This window comes from Schistocerca nitens, chromosome 4 (assembly GCF_023898315.1).
Source record: "Schistocerca nitens isolate TAMUIC-IGC-003100 chromosome 4, iqSchNite1.1, whole genome shotgun sequence".
NCBI classification, from domain to species: domain Eukaryota; kingdom Metazoa; phylum Arthropoda; class Insecta; order Orthoptera; family Acrididae; genus Schistocerca; species Schistocerca nitens.
The window spans coordinates 537,771,770-537,793,456 of NC_064617.1; the positions used below are offsets into that span (position 1 = coordinate 537,771,770).

At 40.5% G+C, this 21,687-nt stretch overlaps 1 protein-coding gene across 4 annotated transcripts in view; it reads left to right on the plus strand.

Moving 5' to 3' along the window:
* Window positions 1-21,687, plus strand: part of LOC126253627 (mucin-5AC-like) — a 142,199-nt gene that overhangs the window by 8,945 nt on the left and 111,567 nt on the right. For all 4 annotated transcript variants that reach the window (XM_049955104.1, XM_049955106.1, XM_049955105.1 and 1 more), the window contains exons 2-7: window positions 3,886-3,954; window positions 4,060-4,169; window positions 10,537-10,669; window positions 10,825-11,485; window positions 11,568-12,148; window positions 13,868-13,990. In XM_049955104.1, coding sequence (XP_049811061.1) covers window positions 3,889-3,954; window positions 4,060-4,169; window positions 10,537-10,669; window positions 10,825-11,485; window positions 11,568-12,148; window positions 13,868-13,990 — 1,674 coding nt within the window. In that variant the 5' untranslated portion in view covers window positions 3,886-3,888. The remainder of the gene's footprint in view (window positions 1-3,885; window positions 3,955-4,059; window positions 4,170-10,536; window positions 10,670-10,824; window positions 11,486-11,567; window positions 12,149-13,867; window positions 13,991-21,687) is intronic.

Consider the following 21,687-nt stretch of genomic DNA (forward strand, 5'->3'; position numbering starts at 1 on the left):
CCCATTTATATCCAAATGTCAGTCAAAATCATTGAAAAAACTGAAAGAAAATCTAACCCTGGAAAAAAAGTTCTGTTAGTGGACTTTGCAGAAAACTACAGTATTATAATTCAGAATGAAATGAGTTGCCACTGGACAAGAAGCAGCTTTACAGTCCATCCCTTGTGTGTTTGTGGCAAATGAACAAAGTTAATTGGTAGTAGTGAACCAATGCTTTACAAGTGATTGTGTGGAACATGGTGTTGTATTTGTAAATGCTGTCCAGAAAGAAATGGTTAAGTAGCTAGCAGAGCATTACCCACAAGTGAAGAAAGTGCATTATTTCACTGATGGATGTGCTGGTCATTATAAGAATAGAAGCAGCTTTAAAAATTTGTGTGAGCACAAAAATGATTTTGCTATTGATGCTAAGCATATTTTTTTGTTACTAGCCATGGTAAATTTGTGTGTGATGGTTTGGAAGGAACTATAAAACATATATTGGGAAGAGCTAGTCTCCAACTACCGGGTGATGCAAAAAATAACAACTGCATCTGGTGTTTACGATTTCTGCGAAGCTAATATTGACAAATTTTTATTTCGCTTCTTTGAGAAAGTAAATGTGGATTACCTATGCAAGAACCTCAAGAAGAGATTTTCTACAACCCGCACAATACCTGGTACCAGGAACCAGGAATTATCACCATTAAAACCACTTTCTTGTGATTCTTTAGAGATTAGAAGAGTGACTTTTTCTGAAAAGTCATTCTTGATTTTTTTTCATTCAGTGAAAATGGCCCACAATGAACATGCACTCGTCCCCAACAAAATTCTTTTGTAGCGCCTGTATATGATGACAGGTGGTACTTTGCCTTCATCAAAAATGTATGTGATGAAGAAGGAGACATTGAACTACTTTTCTCCACCCACTTGGACCAGCAAAGTCATTCTTTTGGCCTGAGAAGGAAAACTCTGTTTTGTGCCTTTGGAAAAAATTTTATGTGCTGTTAGTGTATGTAAATCAACATCATTAGGCGGAATGTATTCATTACTTTAATGAAAAATATGTGAAGCTAACAGAATATAATTTGTCACAGTGAATTAAAAACAGAGATGCTCTTAAAAAGTTTCATTGATAGTTTCACTGCTGAACATGTACATTTTAAATTAACATTAGTGTGGATAGAATAATTGCTGTTTAAAGATGTTAATTTGACACCCTAAATAAAGTTAACCCATGTAATGAAAATGTTTCAGTTAATTTAACTTTTGGTTCTGTACATTCACAAGGCAGCCTTACTGTTGAGTGTCAGTTTACATACTCTGATTTGATTGATCTTCTGAACAATGATGTGATATAGTGAAATGAATATCCAATATCTATCAAAACTCAGGGTGCTTTTTCCTTTTTAAAAGCCGGCCGCTGTGGCCGAGCAGTTGTAGGCGCTTCAGTCCGGAACTGCGCTGCTGCTACGGTTGCAGGTTCGAATCCTGCCTCGGGCATAGATGTGTGTTGTGTGATGTCCTTAGGTTAGTTAGACTAAAGTAGTTCCAAGTCTAGGGGACTGATGACCTCAGATGTGAAGTCCATAGTTCTTAGAGCCATTTAAACTTTTTTTAAAATAATAATATTGGAGTTTTGATAAAAATAAATCTTCTGTCAGTTGGCAGAAAGTGTTTTACATACTATTTAAAAATCATTGTTTGGGCCTCAACAGCTTAAGTTGATTTTCTATGTTTCAACAGGTCAAGAGTAGTTATTATTTTTTTCCAATAAAGATACACCCCTTCTCTGATATCTGGCAAAATATGACTGTGATGTATTGAAAATAAGATACTTTCTGTTGTTGTTGTTGTCTGAAGTAATGAAATCCAAATGACAAACTTCAGTTGCTGCATTTACATTTGTAAAAAATTTCCATTTATTGTCCTCAAACTATATGAAGTATGTGGAGATACTTTGCATTTATTATTGCCATCCAGAAAGTAACAAATAGAAAAAGTTCCGTGAATACTGAAGCAGTGGCTGTTAGGTATGGATGAGCTTACTTAGAATTATTTCTTTTCATCACAACAAAGTCTATTGTGATTCTGATTTATTTATATGTCCATTTGTAGAAAACTCATTAATAATTTTATTTTATTGAATTATTTAAGAGCAATTATAAGTTCCCACCAGGTTGGAGACTGTGATATAGGCATTTTTCAATGTGTGTTACTTTTTTCAGAAATAGGAAAGTGCCATATATTAAAACTTTTTGCATTGTTCTTTGTAACTTTATTGTTCAAGTAATTACATGTCTGTTAAGTATGTGCTTTTCTTAACTTATAAAAGAAATCTAAATCAAAAGCTCCATAAACACCTGAGTTGTGGGCATTTATGTAAGTGAGTACCATTTTGCATTGACATTCTCGCAAAGCCCAGTATAAGTATAAGTATAAGCAAATGTGCAAAGTTTTATGAAAATCTGAGGTGGTGGGTGACAAGGCCTGTGTGATTTGTCGTGGAATGACCCTTGTCAGTCTTTTTTTTTTTTTTTTCTCAGGAGAATGTAAATTTTTTCCAACGGAGTGTAAGATTCCATTTTTTGACGATCTTCTTGCTAAGTCAGATATTCAGTGACTAAAATTAACACAACTAATTTATTCGCAGTATCTCTATTGTCTGTTTCCTTATTTTTAATTTTTAAATTGCTATTTTTATGTTCATGTATGCTGGTTTTTGGTCTGGGAAGTCCTTTTATGCCAGCTTTTTATTTACAAATACCTCTCACCTGATCTTCACTAATAGGTCTGAATGGTAGAATAGTTTGAGAAATCGTTTTCTGTTTCTGTACAGATAAAAATTTTGTAGTTCATTGATAGTGGGGAAAAAGTGTCCAACTGTATGGTATGTAAACTATTAATTTTTCTCTTATGTTGAATTGAGAAAAGCACAGACAAGGATACATATAAATTAACTGAGACAATCAGTATGATCGGAAGAACTCTGGCAGGACCAATGTGTCCTACAGAAAGCATACTTTTCTCTTTTGTTAATGTATTCCTGGCATTTGTAATTTCAGTTGGTATATGATAAAGTTTTTTACAATATAGCTATTGAAGATACATTATTGGCAGGATCTGTAAACATAACTGTCCACTCCTTTGGTGATTTGATTTAGAAACTGCTTGACAGAACATTAAAAAACCATGTTCTAAGACAAGTTCATACATCTGCAGTGTAGTTGAAACAAAATTGCACATGTAGCTGGAATTAATTACCAGCAAGCAGTCTCTAGTTCTGTGTTCTGAATGTCAGCTTCCCCACCTATGTTGTTACTGCCCATTCCTTCTTCCAGCCTATGCTTGTCTAGAAAGCTATCATAATGTATAAATTGACTCACCATAAAATCTCATTAGAGATGCAACAGTAACATGAAACATTGTTTTCTTATACTTTGGAATTGTGACATTCTCCTTAACCAGAAATGTGAATGGCAGCATGATGGAACAGCCCTATAAATTAGTGTTATGTTAGGAAGGCTGCAACTCGAGTGTAAATGTGTACACTTTAGTTTTTCCTGCATACCTTTGTTACACAAATCATGAAAATTTCTACACACTTTGTGTAAAACAATGAAATACTGTTTTCTTAAGCAGGTAAAAAAAAAGGATATAGACTATGAAATTGTCTTAGGAAGCATTGGAACTTTTTCTTGAATAATTTTTGGAAACAGAATGATTTTTCATGTCTCACTTACTGTCTAAATATTGAGGTATTGTATTATTTATTTATTTTGTGAGGTTAATTCTTAGTCATTTTTGCTTTTCAACCGTTTTGTATTTATTAAATAAGTGCAATTAATTTTTATTTCTATACATACTTATTTGCATTTGTCTATAATTATTGTTTTTGTTTTGCAGAAAATGGAGGCAACATTTTTAAACTTTTGTGATGAAAATTTTACAACTTTGTCCCATTTTTGCCGAAAGGTACGTGTGTTCAGCAGTAATAAATTTGCTTATCATAACGTAATTGCAAGTATGTAGATGTTTATGCTTCACACCAACTTTAACTGATTTACGATTTTTTTAAAGGATGAACCAGATGATCCAGACAGTGGTCTGCTTGATTTAATTCATGATGACTTCTCATACCAGGCATCAAACTTTGGGGTGGCAATGGATCTCTGGGAAACTGAACAAGAGTAAGTGGAAGAAATTAAACAAAAATAGTCTACAAAGTTTGACTACTTACACATTTAACAAAGAAATGCTGCTTTAAACAAAACAAAACTGACACCAGTGGGGCCCAGCTACACATGTAATACACCATGAACACATCAGTACACCAAACAGATGCTTATACACAATAGCTGAGCTGGAAAACATCCATACTCAGGGCTGAAATCAGTTAATATCACAAGTTTTTGTGCTACATGTGATAAGTTCTATATAAAGCAAATCACGGTTATAGTAGAAAAGTTCTGATAAAATGTAAATACTTCAGGAGTGAAGGAGACCTCCCACCAAAAATTAGAAGCACTGAGTGTTATCAGGCACGCATAAAAGAAGACAGAAAACTTGTTAGGTTTCCGAGTAAATATTTTCTTGTGCAAGAGTATGATTTATTTACTCTGTAGTCGAGCCGGTGTAGTCAGATTCCCGACAGCTTGCAGTGCTGTTGTCAACTTCAGTCAGTGAAGTGCTGACAGCTGAAGGTGAAAACAGTAGCTGTATACTGAGATGTGACAACACCGAAGGATTAGCATACAGATGTTTACAAAATCGTATTATGATATTGGTTGAGGCAAGTCGACAGACCTGCTGCTGGCCAGCACACTGCAACTGTCATGGCTCAACTATAGCTTGGAAAGGATTTACTTCACATAGCAAGTCTTCTGCCTTTTTTTGCGTGTGCCTTTTGAAGACTCAATGCTTCTGTTTTTAGGTGAGTCATCCTTTTTAATTCTAAAATATTTACAGAGGCAAATCATATTCACATGGCATTATGTCGATATGGAGGAATAGTGTTTATTTGGAAGAACTTGCTGTTAGTTTTCATTCACAAGAGTGGAAACAGAAGATTCAAATAGCTGTTGCAGAATTGCTCCTGTTTGTTTGTTTTGTAGTAGTTTTCTGTTTTCAGACACCCTCAAAATCTCCTTCTAGGAGTTGACATGGGCCATTTAATTTATGCATATTGATAAAATTTCGTACAAACTTGTAACTCATTTTTATTCTTAAACTAATTTTTAGGTAGTTTGGAGGATGAGACATATAACTCGACGTTTAGTGTTTTTCGTGAATTTGTTTGATAAAATTGGGTGTAGCTAGTAGACCTGATGGCCTATTGTTGTTTTATATAATCTTTCACTTGCTGTCAGTGTAATTATAACTTTCAATTCTTAATCTCACACTGCAACCAGGAAATGACACAGGCAAAATGGTGCAGTCATTACAGGATAAAAAATTGTAAATTACTATTACTATTTACTTTTTCTCATTTGATGGACTAACGTGCTATTATTATTATTATTATTATTATTATTATTATTACTTTTTTTTTACTGGTTTTCAGTCAAGTGAATGCATTTGATAGTTGCCTCCATGTCAAGTGCAGTTCACCCATCTACTTACCTGAAGAATCTTTGAGTTGGTTTACTTGTGCATCATATTGAAAGCCCAACAGTTCGTTCTGGATGATGTTGAATAAGTCATTCTTCTGCTGCACATAGAGATTATTATAATATTATTGTTGTTGTTACTACTACTACTACTAATGCTACTACTAATGTTGTTATAATAGCTTGTAGTGGCAGCAGTACAAGTACTGCCTGTATTAACTTTACTAGTTCATAGTCAGTATGATTAACTTACATTGCCACATGGCAGACTCTCAGTGATTTTAATACTACTTACACTATTAAAATTATTTCCTTGGAAGCTGTGGTGTAAGAAGTTAGTGTTTGTGTGAAACCATGGTCTGATGTAAGAGGGGGCCTGATATCCATACTCACACCATGTTTGATAAAAAATAAATCGAAAATTAAAATTGCAACCAGATGTTTACAGATGGATTTCAGTTTACATTTAGCCCTAATTTTAGAACCCCTCGGTATTCTTCTCACTCTTTGTAAGGGGAAAACACTGAAATACAGGCTCTTGACTTTTAATAAGAAAAATAAATCCTTCAGTAAAAACGTTCATCGAACTTACTTTTACACTGAGAGGAACACAAAAAGATCCCTGTAATCTAGACGAATGTCTAGCCATTACTTCTTGCAATACATATATACACTGAGGTGACAAAAGTTATTGGGTAGCGATATGCACATAATACAGATGGTAGTGATATCGTGTGCACAAGGTATGAAAGGGCAGGGCTTTGGTGGAGCTGTCATTTGCACTCAGGTGATTCATATGAAAAGGCTTCCGACATGATTATGGACACATGACAGGACTTAACAGACTTTGGACACAGAATGGTAGTTGGACCTAGATGCTTGGGACATTTGATTTCAGAAATTATAAGGAAATTCAATAGTCTGAGATCCACAGTGTCAAGAGTTGCTGAGAAGACTAACTTTCAGGTATTACCTCTCACCGCGAACAACTCAGTGCCCAGTGGACTTCACTTAATGACTGTGAGCAGCGGCGTTGTTTGCATCGAGTTGTCAGTGCTAACAACACTATGCGAAATATTTGCAGAAATCAACATGGGACATACAACGTACCTAACCATTAGAACAGTGCTGTGAAATTTGGCATTAACAGGCTATGGCACACAGACAACCGATGTGAGTGCCTCTGCTAACAGCACTCCATTGCTGGTAGCACCTCTCCTGGAAAACTGTGGTAGGACAGATGAGTCCCAATTTCATTTGGTAAGAACTGATGGTAGGACCCCACAAAGCTTTGGACCCAATTTGACAACAAGGCACTGTGCAAGCTGGTGGAGGCTCCATAATGGTGAGGGCTGTGTTTACATCTACATTTATACTCCGCAAGCCACCCAACGGTGTGGTGCGGAGGGCACTTTATGTGCCACTGTCATTACCTCCCTTTCCTGTTCCAGTCACTTATGGTTCGCGGGAAGAACAACTGCCGGAAAGCCTCCATGCGTGCTCGAATCTCTCTAATTTTACATTCATGATCTCCTCGGGAGGTATAAGTAGGGGGAAGCAATATATTCGATACCTCATCCAAAAACGTACCCTGTCGAAACCTGGACAGCAAGCTACACTGTGATGCAGAGCGCCTCTTTTGCAGAGTCTGCCACTTGAGTTTGCTAAACATCTACGTAACGCTATCACGCTTACCAAATAACCCTGTGATGAAACGCGCCGCTCTTCTTTGGATCTTCTCTATCTCCTCTGTCAACCCGACCTGGTACGGACCCCACACTCATGAGCAATACTCAAGTATAGGTCGAACAAGTGTTTTGTAAGCCACCTCCTTTGTTGATGGACTACATTTTCTAAGGACTCTCCCAATGAATCTCAGCCTGGCACCCGCCTTACCAACAATTAATTTTATATGATCATTCCACTTCAAATCATTCTGTACGCATACTCCCAGATATTTTACAGAAGTAACTGCTACCAGTTTTTGTTCCGCTATCATATAATCATACAATAAAGGATGCTTCTTTCTATGTATTCGCAATACATTACATTTGTCTATGTTAAGGGTCAGTTGCCACTCCCTGCACCAAGTGCCTATCTGCTGCAGATCTTCCTGCATTTCGCTGCAATTTTCTAATGCTGCAACTTCTCTGTATACTACAGCATCATCCACAAAAAGCCGCATGGAACTCCTGACACTATCTGCTAGGTCATTTCTATATATTGTGAAAAGCAATGGTCCCGTAACACTCCCCTGTGGCACGCCAGAGGTTACTTGAACGTCTGTAGACGTCTCTCCATTGATAACAACATGCTGTGTTCTGTTTGCTAAAAACTCTTCAATCCAGCCACACAGCTGGTCTGATATTCCGTAGGCTCTTACTTTGTTTATCAAGCGACAGTGCGGAACTGTATCGAACGCCTTCCGGAAGTCGAGGAAAATGGCATCTACCTGGGAGCCTGTATCTAATATTTTCTAGGTCTCATGAACAAATAAAGCGAGTTGGGTCTCACACAATCACTGTTTTTGGAATCCATGTTGATTCCTACAGAGTAGATTCTGGGTTTCCAGAAATGACGTGATACGCGAGCAAAAATCGTGTTCTAAAATTCTACAACAAATCGATGTCAGAGATATAGGCCTATAGTTTTGCGCATCTGCTCGGCGACCCTTCTTTAAAACTGGGAATGGACTGAGTTCTCAGGTTCAGCAGAACTGATCATTGATTAAAAATAGTTATTTTCAGCTACTTGGAGACCATATGCATCCATTGATAGACATTGTACCCATAGATCGGTGGAAAAAGTAAATAATGGTTTTTCAGTATATGAAACTTGTTCCAAATTTTGTTGTTCTTTTGACGCTTCCTGTTGTTGTTCCGTTAACTGATCCAACATTTTGGTTCTAAGAGTTCTGGCATTGCCAATGTTGATTGTCTTTACAATTATTTGAGTTTTCATCATGAGATAAAATTTTTGGTTAGCGGCCAAGTTGTTATATTCTTAAAATAGCTGGTATACAAGTACAGGTGTTCATTAACACAAAGCAGAAATTCTGCACAGTAATATTGTAACATGCACATTGAAGCAAATAAACAATAACTGAATACAAAACTGAAAATCATGGCATATCGATATACACACAGAAATTCTATTAAAATGTAGAAATGTTCAAACACAAGAACTTCGTATTTTGCTACTATCCATGCCAGTTGTCTCTAGTTTTACAACAACACAGTGAAATTCCTTTTTTATGCTATTCTGCGGACTGATCCAAAAAAGTTTAAAATGCAGGATAGTGTAAAATACAGAAAAGCATAGGAAACACAGCAATCAGAAATGAATAAATTACACTTGCTGTCATTTTCTTCGTATTGTTCAAAATATGAAATTAAAACAGTTTAAATTTTGCCTATTAAAAAAATCTGAAATCATTACTTGTTTTTGTTTCTTTTCAGAAGCAATTAGCTCTACTTGTCTCTCCACAGTACTTAAAAGAATAAATGACAAAGGCAGTGGCCGAGTGCTAAAACAGTACCATTGAGGTCCGATGAAATAAATAAAACATGGAAGCAAAAGTCTTTTGTGAAAACATATTAAAAAGATATCTGTGTTTTAATGTGAGACTTGTTATTGATAATCATTATAAAACTGCAATAAATAAAACTTGTAACACAGTATTGCTTAAAACACTGAAGTTGACAGTCTTCGTAAACAGAGATCAGTAGGCATGAAATCCACAGCTTGTTGTCTGCAAGGAGTACTTCAGGGACATCCTGGTTGAGAAAGAGGCCAGAAATAGTTGTGATGTTACAGAGCATCTTGAGGAGCAATGCTTACGTCATCAGGTTGTACCAACCTAAGACTGCGCCTAGTGCGGATTAAAATATCTCGTGCAGAAGTAACGACGATTTGTGAGAGCTCATTATAAAGATGGCAGTCTTTGAAAGTGGTGTTTATTTGAATAAATGGCTATGAAATTAAATTAATGTTGCTGTAATTCAATGTTACCCAATATGCCAACAATGAAAATCTTGCTTGCCTTGCTAGCGCTACATTACATGATAGATAACTTTGCGTATTGTCAGTGCATTCTGCTTTGTTCCAAGGCCTAGTTTGAGCAGGAATATGATGCACTTTTTTCAGAAATCTATATGAAAATCATTGTTAAGGGTTGTGATAATATGAAAGAAAACTTAAAATGCAGGAATTGTTAATGATGGGAAAGAATCTTATTGAGAGAATAGGACATCTGTTGGTACCAACAAAAATGAACGTAAAATCGGGGTTTTACTGTGTTACAGGTATCATTATCTAGGACTGTAGTTTCACCAAACTAATTAGGCAATATATTTCTATATAGACCATTAGTAAAAATTTAGAAATGTATTGCAGTTGTGGTTACGGGTAGAGCTTGAGAATGCAAAAGTTCTGGTCCCCCCTTCCCCCCACCCGCTGAATACATAGCAGATTTCGCACCTGTAGTGACATGAGAATGCCCATTTCCCAATATGTCATCGGAAGCAAAATGCCATGTTTTGCATGTTTCAATTCAGTGAACCCTTATACATTTCTTTGTGAAGTACTGTTTATCCCCCCTCCCCCCATGGCTCCATCTTTACTCATGTTATTTCAGTGTCATCACAGTTATGATTACTTGTACTAGCTCTCTTTAGTATTTTCTCTCATCCTATGAAGTGTTCAAATGGAACCTTCATTCTCTAATCTTCCCAAGAGTGTTGGTGCTTTTGTTGTGTGTGAATATTGTATGAACTGAATTGGCAAAGAAAATAGTTGCTATTTGCAGACTAATGAGAAGTCATTATTTACTCTTATTTTTTCAGGTAAAATTTGCAGTTTTATTATTTTTTCCAAATGAAATAATTCTATGTTTTCATTTTTTTTCTGTGGGTAGTTGTCATTTAACAATGCTTTTGTGGTATTGCAGTTCAAACAGTGATTCATCAGTTCTACCAGTCACCATTCCACAAGAGGGAAGCTTGTCTCGAATTGATCATAGTAACAAGGAAGATTTCCAAAAAATGTTGTTGGATTGGCAGGAACATTTGGGATCATTGCAGGTATGTAACATATTATTATAGTGTATGTTGGCTTTTGTGAGTTGTTTTCTTTGTGTGAAACATGCAAAATTTGAACCTTCATATATTCATGAATCCAAACTGTGTGACACATTGACATGAAAATCTAACATTTGTGAGATTTTTTTTTTCCCCAGGTGTCAGATACAGAAGAAATAGATGCTGTGCCAGAGCAGCTACCAGACAACATATTTGAAGATCACATATATGACAGCATGTTTACAGAGAAACCAATATTTACTTCTGTAACTTCGAAGTCAACACCAAGTATATCTATTAAGGACGATGATATCAATATCTATAACTTGGATGAGTTGTTGGATTGTGCAGATGATAATGATGACAAATTACCTATAAAAATTCATGAACATGTACTCAGAAAAATGGGACAGTTTAAAGTGGATCCAGTTGCTAAGCCTGAGATAAAGGCGGTGGTGAAGTCAGAATGTGAGATACGCGAAGCTGGAGGAGAACAATCAATAGATAAAAATAATCAAAGAAAATCTGTCAATTTGGAACCTAGAATTTCAGTGAAGAAGGAATCATATGCTGATTGCAAGTTTATGAAAATTAACAACATTAATGAACAGTTAGCGACAGCAGAATTTGCTAAAGGTGCAAGCACTCTTTCAGAGCAAAATGATAGTTTTGAACTGTTGAACTGTGATCCTTTAAAGATGGAAGAAGAACTGTTAAAAACATTCCCAAAAATAAAAGTTGAACCATCAGAGCTGGATCTCAAACTAGAAGTTGATGAAGATTGTGTAGACATTGAGACAGTATCTGAACAGATTCCAGGTAATATTTTAATCAGTGTCTATAGCATTCTTACTCATAATTTCCCTTATAGTTCTCTGACATATATTTTTCTTCCTTCCAGTTCTTGAAGCAGGTGATCTTAAGAGTCTGCTAGAACAATTTGAGGCATCAGAAGCAGTAAGCCCTAACATAGCTACAGGAACTGCAACATCACTACAGCAGCAGATGCCAGCTGACAGTACACTGGGCAGAGAGAAAGCAGATACACCTGCCACTGCTGCTACACATGCTCCCTCCACTAGCATAGTTTCTGCACCTATCAAGCCTCCAATTACTTTACCTTCCTCAAGTCAGCAGGCATTGCCGAATGTTACCACATCAGTTACTACCTCAGTTGTGAGCACACTAACAACACACACCCCTGCACCACATGCTACATCTGCCATTCCTTCTTGTCTCAAAATTTCTAATTCTGCAACGCGACCACTTCTTAAATCCCTACATTTGTCTCAATCGGTATCTGCAGTATCTGTTGCAGCCAATCAGTGTCCCAAAGAATCCAAGTTGTTTGACAATTCGTCACCTTCAACATCTGTAGCAAGCAGTGGGAGCAGCAGTCCAGTGTCGCAACCAACTACACCACCCCAGTCAAACCATAAAATCCAGGAGTCATTATCTGCTGCACTTATAGAGAAACTAAAGGTATGTTTGAAATAGATTAGGAATTAGTCTAAGCAGTAGATCGGCTAAATATAAATGTGCACTCCACACAGTATCTTGTATACCTTTTTTACAGAATTTTGAAATGTGGTGATATTCACCGTTGTCTTTGCCGACTTTCTTTATGAACAGAATGATGGTTATTGTTGAAAGCTCAGGTTTTTGTAGGGAATAAATGCAGCAAATGTACTACATAGAAAACTTTGTGTTTGAACATTATTTCAGTTTACATTACCCTGAAGCCTTCTGCAACGGATTTGATGTATAAACCGTTCTTAGGTGTTATTTTAGAAATAAAGATTTCATAGTCATGAAAGTTAAATTAATGTATCAACGCCAACTTTTCTTTGTTCTGAATAAATGCTTAACCACAGGGACTGGTTGTGGACCTATTATTCCTTTCAGTGGAAATCCACTCAGGATTAAGAAAAATGTGTGGTGTCTTTATGGTAGTAGTAAGTTGTTAATTAATGATGTTTAATAGTGTGAACAAGAAATGCCTTCCAGCTGTAAACTTGTCACTTAGAATCAGAATGACTCATTCTTGTAAGTACTTCTATTATGATTGTGTTGGTGTTGTAATGTCATTCCAGATATGATGCAAGGGTTTGTACTTGAAACTTCATTGACTTCAGTTTTAAAATAGGAAAGCTGTGACAGCTGGAGAGTATGAAAGAGGAGGGGGCAGTAGTTTAGTTTGCCAGTCATTAAGTAGTGAAAGATCTTGTGAACAATTAGTTTGCTTGCTATTGGGAACACCATGATATTCCTTTCGCATAGTTACAGTCAGTGAAGATACTCCTCTACATGAATTATATACTTAGTTCTGAAGCCAATGTAGGGTTTTTTAATGAAATTTCTGCCATTTTGCTGTAAATTATTACTCATTTACTTCACACGGTTGTGATTCCAGTGCTGTAGCCATTATAAAGTGCAAAGTGAAATACTACCGCAAATGTCCAACATACCTGCATGACATGTCATCATTGAAATAACATATCTGGTTTTATAAACCACTCGCCTTATTACAGGAGATGAGCGCAGATCAAAAATATGTAAAATGGCAGAACTTCATTCAAAAAGTTGTACTTGACTGTGGTCCCCAACGAAGTAAAAAAATCATCAGTGGTATAGTGTTCCTATCATTCTTCAGATAGCTCATTTATATAAATTTGTAAAGGAAGACTGATATGGCTCATGTTTTTTATTGTAATTATCAGTCCAAAAACTGGTTTGATGCAGTCTATACACTAGCCTATCATGTACATGCCTCTTCGTCTCTGCATAACTGTTGCAAGCTACATCTATGTGAACCTCCTTATTATATTCATGCCTTGGTCTCCATCTACAATTATTACTCCCTCTCCCACAGTGCTGTTTTTAAATTGACTATCCCTTGATGGCTTATGATGTGTCCTATCAGCTGATCGTTTCTCAAATTATGACAGAGGTTTCACTTTTCTCCAATTTGATTCAGTGCATCCTTATTAGTTATTTGGTTTACCCATATAATCTTCAGAATTCTTATGTAGCACCATATTTCAAAACCTTATATTCTGTTTGCTTGATGTAACTCTTAGACAGCCATCTTGCAGTTAAATATTGTTTATTGACCTGTTAAACATTTTTTTATGTTGACAGTTACAGGTGGTGGTATTACAATTAATATTCTGCATGCTAATGAATTTTGTGCTGTTACAGGCCAGTGGCCGCAAGAAAACAATACCAGTTATACCAGCGATGCCAACAAAACGTTCAGGGAGAGGTGCCACCCGAATGCAAGATGCTGGAGCTGCTCTCAGTAGAAACAAGCTTCTGAAAATTGTAAGTGTTTGTGTTGTTTGCTCTAATTATACAATATAGTCATTTCTTAAGTGACTTATTTTTCTTGATCGGTTTGTAACATGCGGTAGATAATACAGATTTACTTCTGAACAAGTGCTGATGGAATTGGAGTAGATTGGATGAAATGAACTAGTGTAATGCAAAGAAACACAATGTAACAGAATAGTGTGAAACTGTAAGGAAACAAGGATAGAGTGTGAAAGAAATGGTATATTTTATTGTCAATTAGCAGTTCGATAAACAGCATATTATGAAGGACCAGATAAGTAAGCTTCTTCTCAGTTACACAAACCTACTGTGTACTTAAGTCATTATCTGCTCCTTCTTTTGCCCTGCTCTGTGCGCTCCTTGTAGCATGCCATTCTGACTTTAAACTCATCTTGAAATACATTTAATCTTGTGTTTTCTGTGAGCACCTATAGGGTATTTCATGTACAACGCAAGTGGCGTGTTTGGTGTTCTACAGTAATAAATACTGTGAGGGTGGGCTCTGTTCACCATGAACTCTGCAACCTGTGCTTCAGGCTTGGGCAAGTGTCGTATGGGTTTTAGTTGAGCCACTGAAAGAACATCCCTGACAGCTGGCAGCCATGTTGCCGATGCTACAACATCTCAGTTTGTTGTTATGTTGTGTTTGTCAGTCTGCGAATGTCACATCTGTGAATTTTAGAGCCATTGCAGTGCCAAAACGCTAATAATCTCGAGGGATCAAGATACCTCAGTTCATAATTAAAAACAATATATTTGCAAATATATGTCGTGATAAAGATTACGGTGTTTCAGTATTTTGGTGCATATTTTATTTCTTACCTGTATTTTGGAGACGACTCCACAGTCTTCAAAGAGAGTTCCTATTATATGTGTGGTGTCTCTCCATTCGGACATATGTGAAAGAACAGACACCATCCACATAGTAATAATATTCCCCCTGCGGGCCCGGGGTAAGAATAGGCCCGAGACATTCCTGCCTGTCGTAAGAGCGGACTAAAAGGAGTCCCTCCCCCTCAAGGGGGTAGTTTGTGCCTGCGTCCGGAGACAGATGGTTCAACGACTTACATTTGTGGACATTTTGGTTTTTCGCTTATTCTGGTTTCTTCCTTCGTTTGGTTGTTTCCTTTCTTTGCCCTTCTCCCTTTCTCATTGTCTTCCTTACTTTTTACCTTGCCTCCTTCTCCTTGCCTTTTTGTCCACCCTATGGTCTCCGCCTTGGCGTTTGAGACAGTCTGTCCTTTCTCTCCCTCTCTCCCTTTTTTTTCCTATTCTTCTTTCCACCCTGTGCGTGCCTGAAGGCCGACCCACGCGTTCGCACACGTAGCCGGTGACGGGGTAAAGTGTAATTCCCCGTCCTGGGTAGACAAGTAGGGCCCGTGCGTACCCCCTGGTAAAGGCCAGGCCCGGGGAGGGGTGACTGCCCGAGCTGACACCTTCCGACCATGCCGATTGGTCCCTCCGTCCGTTTCTCAGGAGGTGTGACCTGAAGTGTAAACATTCACCTAAGGTGGGAGTGCCCTCTGAGAGGGTCCCCTCAAGGAAGGAGCTCGCCATTGGAGACGCTGGCAATCATGGGGGATTCATCTGCAATGGACTTCTCTTCTTCTTCTCTCTCTCGACTTCTGCCCATAAACGGAAACTTGACCAGCCACCAGTGACAAAAGTACTACCGCCTGCCCCAAAGTTCCTCGTAGTTTCTAGATCTGAGGACGGAAGCATTTTTCATCTGTCAACCCTTAATTCAGAAGGTCGTAGATGCCATAGCCGGACCTGTCAAGTCTTGTACCAGGATGCGTAACGGTACCTTGTTGTTGGAAACAGAGAGCGCCTTTCAGGCACAAAAACTCCTTCGGGCCACACTCCTGTACACGTTCCCTGTCCGGGTGGAGGCTCACCGCACTTTGAATTCGTTGCGTGGTGTGGTATCTACTACATCACTCGAAGGATTGACTGACGAGGAGATCCACTCTTTCCTTGCTGAGCAGGGTGTGACGGCTGTCCATAGGGTCATGAGAAAGGTCGACAATGACCTTGTACCGACCAGGACACTTTTCTTGACCTTTGATAGTGTTCAGGTGCCATTGCGCATCAAAGCAGGCTATGAGGTTATTTCTGTTCGCCCCTATGTCCCGACACCTACGTGCTGCTACCAGTGTCAGCGTTTTAACCACACCCACCAGTCTTGTTCTAATGCGACTAAACACGTCACTTGGGGCAGGGACACCCATGAGGGTGACTGTCCACCTTCGTCTCCTCGTTGCGTGAACTGTCAGGGTGACCATGCAGTGTCCTCTCGCGACTGTCCCATCTACAAGGATGAACGCTGTATACAGGGTCACGGAGAAAGTGTCCACCTCGGCTGCTCGCAAGCTTTTTGCTAGTAGGAAGCCCACACTGCTCCCAGTGGGGAAATACAGTACCGTCCTTGCCTCTCCTCGACCTACCAGGGAGGTATCGACGCAGACATGCAATCTGACCTTTAGCGCTACGGTCGTCTGTTCGGCCAGTGCTAAGATAGTCCGGTCAACGTCTCCTCCTCCTCCTCCTCCTCCTCCTCCTCCTCCTCCTCCTCCTCCTGTCACCCCTAAGACACAAGCACCTTCATCAACTTCTGCAAGACTAAGACCCAGAAGTCAGATGCACGGGCCTTCAAGAAGGAACCGTCCCGTGAAGACTTCTTACGTACCCCGAACTCTCAGCCATTGACCAGTACTTCCACTAAACGACCTTCCAAGAAGGCTCATATGAAGAAAAGTTCTCCTTCTCCGCCACGGCGCATTTCTTCTCCTGTGCCACCCAGCGGTTGCCGCCCCAGGTAGTCGTCTGTTTCGCCTGGCCGCACCACTAGTGGCGGAACATCTGGCCGTTCACCGGCGGAGGAAGCTCCCCCTCCCGACCATCTTAACATGGTGGCCGAAGAACCTATTGAAAAAATGGACAATGACTCTCCGCCTATTGATAGCGGCAGCAGTGCTCGCTCGAAGCCAGGCCCTCAGTGGCCTTCGAGGTGACCTCTTCTTGCTTCTCCTTTTCTTTTTCTGCTCACGATGGCACTTCTTCATTGGAATATTCGCGGCATTCGCTTCAACCGAGAGGACCTACAGTTGCTGCTACGCTGGCACTTCTTCATTGGAATATTCGCGGCATTCGCTTCAACCGAGAGGACCTACAGTTGCTGCTACGCTTGCACTGGCCGCTCGTAGTAGCTCTCCAGGAAACGAAGCTATGCCCATGCGATCGTATCGCACACTATACCTCTGTACGTTTTGAACTACCCCCTGTGGCAGGTATTCCGGCTCATGGAGGGGTTATGTTGCTGGTCCAGGATGATATCTACTATGATCCCATCACATTGCACACCGATCTGCACGCGTTTGCCATCCGAATTACTCTCCCCACTTTCACATTTTCCATTTATACTGTTTACACTCCATCGTCGTCTGCCGTTACTAGGGCAGACATGATGCAACTTATTGCTCAGCTAACTGCACCATTTTTGTTGACTGGAGACTTCAATGCCCACCATCCCCTTTGGGGCTCTCCAGCATCCTGCCAGAGAGGCTCCCTGTTAGCAGACGTTCTCAACCACCTCAATCTTGTCTACCTCCAATACTGGCGCTCCTACATTTCTTTCGGACAACTCACACCTATTCCCATTTAGACCTCTCTATATGTACTACCCAACTTGCACGTCGGTTTGAATGGTAATCTCTTTCTGATACGTATTCAAGCGACCCCATCTCCTTGCTCAACTAGTTGGAACATCTCCAAAGCAGACTGGGGGCTCTTCTCTTCCAGGGCGACATTTCAGGATCAAAACTTCGTAAGCTGCGATAGTCAGGTTGCACACCTCACGGAAGTCATTCTCACAGCCGCTGAATATTCCATCCCTTATACTACTTCTTCTCCACGTCGCATACCGGTCCCCTGGTGGACCGCAGCATATAGAGACGCTATACTTGCTCGTCGATGTGCTTTATGCACCTTTAAATGCCACCCTACGATGGCGAATTGTATTAATTATAAATGATTACGTGCACAGCGTCGTCATGTTATTAGAGAAAGCAAGAAAGCCAGCTGGGCTGCTTTCACAAGCTCCTTCACCAGTTTTATTCCTTCTTCTGTTGTCTGGGGTAGCCTGCGCCGGCTATCTGGCACTAAGGTCCACTCACCAGTTTCTGGCTTGATGGTCGCGAATGACGTCCTTGTGGTCCCTGAGGATGTCTCCAATGCCTTTGGCCAATTTTTCGCAGCGGTTTCGAGCTCCACTCATTACCACCCTGCCTTCCTCCCCCGAAAACAGGCAGAGGAGGCAAGGCCACCTAACTTCCGCTCCTCGAATCATGAAAGTTATAATGCCTCATTCACCATGTGGGAACTCAAAAGTGTGCTTGCCTGGTCCTGGTCCTCCGCTCCGGGGCCTGATTCTATTCATATTCAGATGCTGAAGAACCTTTCTCCTGCGGGTAAATGTTTTCTTCTTCGTACTTATAATCACATCCGGATTGAGGGTCATGTTCCCACATGCCGGTGCGAGTCTATTGTTGTCCTGATTCCTAAGCCGGGGAAGGACAAGCACTTGCCTTCCAATTATCGACCCATTTCCCTTACCAGCTGTGTCTGTAAGGTGATGGAACGAATGGTTAACTCTCGTTTGGTTTGGCTGCTTGAATCTCGACACCTACTTACCACTGTACAATGTGGATTTTGTAGGCGCCGCTCTTCTGTTGACCATCTGATTACCGTGTCGACCTTCATTATGAATACCTTCTTGCGGAAGCGCCAGACAGTGGCTGTGTTCTTTGATTTGGAGAAGGCTTACGACACCTGTAGGAGGGCGGGCATTCTCCGCACCATGCATACGTGGGGCCTTCGCTGTCACCTCCCTCTTTTTATTCGTGCATTTTTAATGGTTCGAAGGTTCAGGGCATGTGTGGTTTCTGTCCTGTCCGACGCCTTTCGCCAGGAGAATGGTGTGCCACAGGGCTCAGTTTTGAGCGTCGCTCTCTTCACCATAGCGATCAATCCAATAATGGATTGCCTCCCAGCTGATGTATCAGGCTCCCTTTTCGTGGCTGGAGTGTCGCCAATGGCTTCCGTTTTTCTGCCGAGAAGACAGTCTGTATCAACTTCTGGCGCTACAAATAGTTTCTCCCACCGTCCTTACATCTCGGTCCCGTTGCTCTCCCATTCATGGAGACAACAAAATTTTTAGGTCTTACATTTGACAGGAAACTTAGCTGGTCTCCACATGTGTCATATTTGGCTGCCTGTTGTACCCGTTCCCTAAATGTCCTCAGTGTTCTCAGCGGTACGTCGTGGGGAGCGGATTGAACCGTCCTACTTAGACTATATCGGTCGATCGTTCGCTCAAAGCTGGATTATGGGAGCTTTGTATACTCCTCTGCACGGCCGTCCATCTTACGCCACCTCAACTCAACTCTATACAACATCGGGGGTTACATCTTGCGATCAGAGCGTTCTATACTACTCCCGTCGAGAGTCTTCATGCTGAAGCCGCTGAATTGCAACTACCCTACCGGCATGATATACTGCTTTGTCGGTATGCCTGTCGGCTATTATCAATGCCCGACCACCCGTCTTATCGTTCCTTTTTTGACGACTCTCTCAACCGTCAATACGGGTTGTATGTACCTGCCCTGCTACCCCCTGGAGTTCGCTTTCGTCACCTCCTTCAGCAACTTGATTTTCTACTCCCTGCAACCTTTAGAGTGGGCGAGAGCCAAACGCCACTTTGGCTCCAGGCTCAGGTTCGCGTTCACCTTGACCTCAGCTCGCTCCCAATGGAGGTTACCCCAGCTTTGGTATACTGCTCGCAGCTTGTCGAACTTCGTTCAAAGTTCATTAATACGATTTTCATTTATACAGATGGCTCTTAAGACCAATGACAGTGTCGGGTGTTCTTTTATTGTCGGGGCACACAGTTTCAAATACCGGGGCCATTGTTCGGTCTTCACAGCTGAGCTATTTGCCCTCTATCAGCTGTTCTTTACATCCGCTGCCACCAACATTCTGCTTATGTCATCTGCTCTGATTCCCTGAGCGCCATCCAGAGCCTCAGTGATCCGTATCCAGTTCACCCTTTCGTGCACCGGGTCCAACGCTCTCTTCAGCAGATGGCGGACGACTGTTCTCTGGTTACCTTTATGTGGTTTCCTGGCCATGTCCGTATCCCTGGGAATGAAGCTGCAGATGCCGCGGCCAAGGCTGCGGTCCTCCAGCCTCGGACAGCTTCTTGTTGTGTGCCTTCATCTGATATTAGCAGGGTCATTTGTCAGCGCATTTTATCGCTGTGGCATGCCGATTGGTCTACACTTACTGAAAACAAGCTCTGGGCCTCGAAACCGCTCCCAACGGCTTGGACGACCTCTTCACGCTCTTCTCGGCGGGAGGAGGTCGTTTTGGCCCGGTTACGGATTGGACACAGCCAGTTCATCCGCCGCCATCTGCTGACGGCTGCGCCAGCGCTGTTCTGCCCATGTGGGCAATTGCTGACGGTACGCCACATTTTAACGTCCTGTCCGAATTTTAACACACTGCGCATTGATCTTGGCCTGCCATGTACTCTGGATGGAATTTTAGCGGATGACCCAGGAGCAGCTGTTCGTGTTCTTCGTTTTATCCACTTGACAAACCTGTCTAAGGACATTTGATTATGCTGTTTTCTTTTAATCTCTTGCCTGTTAATGTGCCTTTTTATAGTGTTGTCCTTTTTAGTTGCTGTTTTAACAATGGGCCTCGCAGTGCATTCGTAATTTAGTCTGAGTGCTAATGACCACTGTAGTTGTGCGCCCTAAAAAAAAAGTAGTAGTAATCTATAAACACGTTGATGGCATTTCATGATATCTTCAGTATTGGTGCACCATTGGTCCAACCTCTTGCAGGAATCATAATGAGGATGGTAGATGGAGGAGGGGGGGGTTACTGCAGTAGTAGTTTGCGACAAGTTGGGAATTTGGTTTGGATGGAAGTGTGCTCGGGTAGCTGATTTGGTTATGATGACTGCTTGCAATAAAGTGGGACATCCGGGTATGAATCCCAGGCTGGCCCAAATTTTCACTGCATTGAATTATTTCAATGCCCTCATGCAGCTGATGTTTGTATTTCTCTTTAATCAGTCAAAAAGTGTGTCTTTATTATCCACACCCCTCTTGTTGCTGTCACTATCTTCTTCATTGCTTGTCACTATCTTCATCATTGCTGCTATCATCACTTAATCTCACTATTACCTCTTCCACCCTTTCTTCCAGTGCATCTTATTACTGCCACACCTCTTCCAAAATGTGCCACATATGTTCGACAGGATGCTCCCATTTTATGGGAGCGATACTGTCCAATCCTTCATGCACTAAAAATTTAATGTCTTTCAATTTAAAACTTTTATTTGTGTCTGAAACATACAATTTCACCTCAGTCCACATGTTACGTTGCATTAAAATTGCAAGATGTAATGGAAGGTGCAACACTATGACCATTTTATTCAGCAATTTTGTCAGTCTCATAAATAATAATAAGTGAATTGTGCTCTTCCACGATTTCAGCAGTTCTACTTTTTTCATCGCTGTGTCAAATGAAATGATGCCATTTTTCTCTAGACAGTCCACTATATGTCACTCTTCCTTCTGCTGCATGTAGGGGGCTTTCTTTAATTGATTGAAGTGATA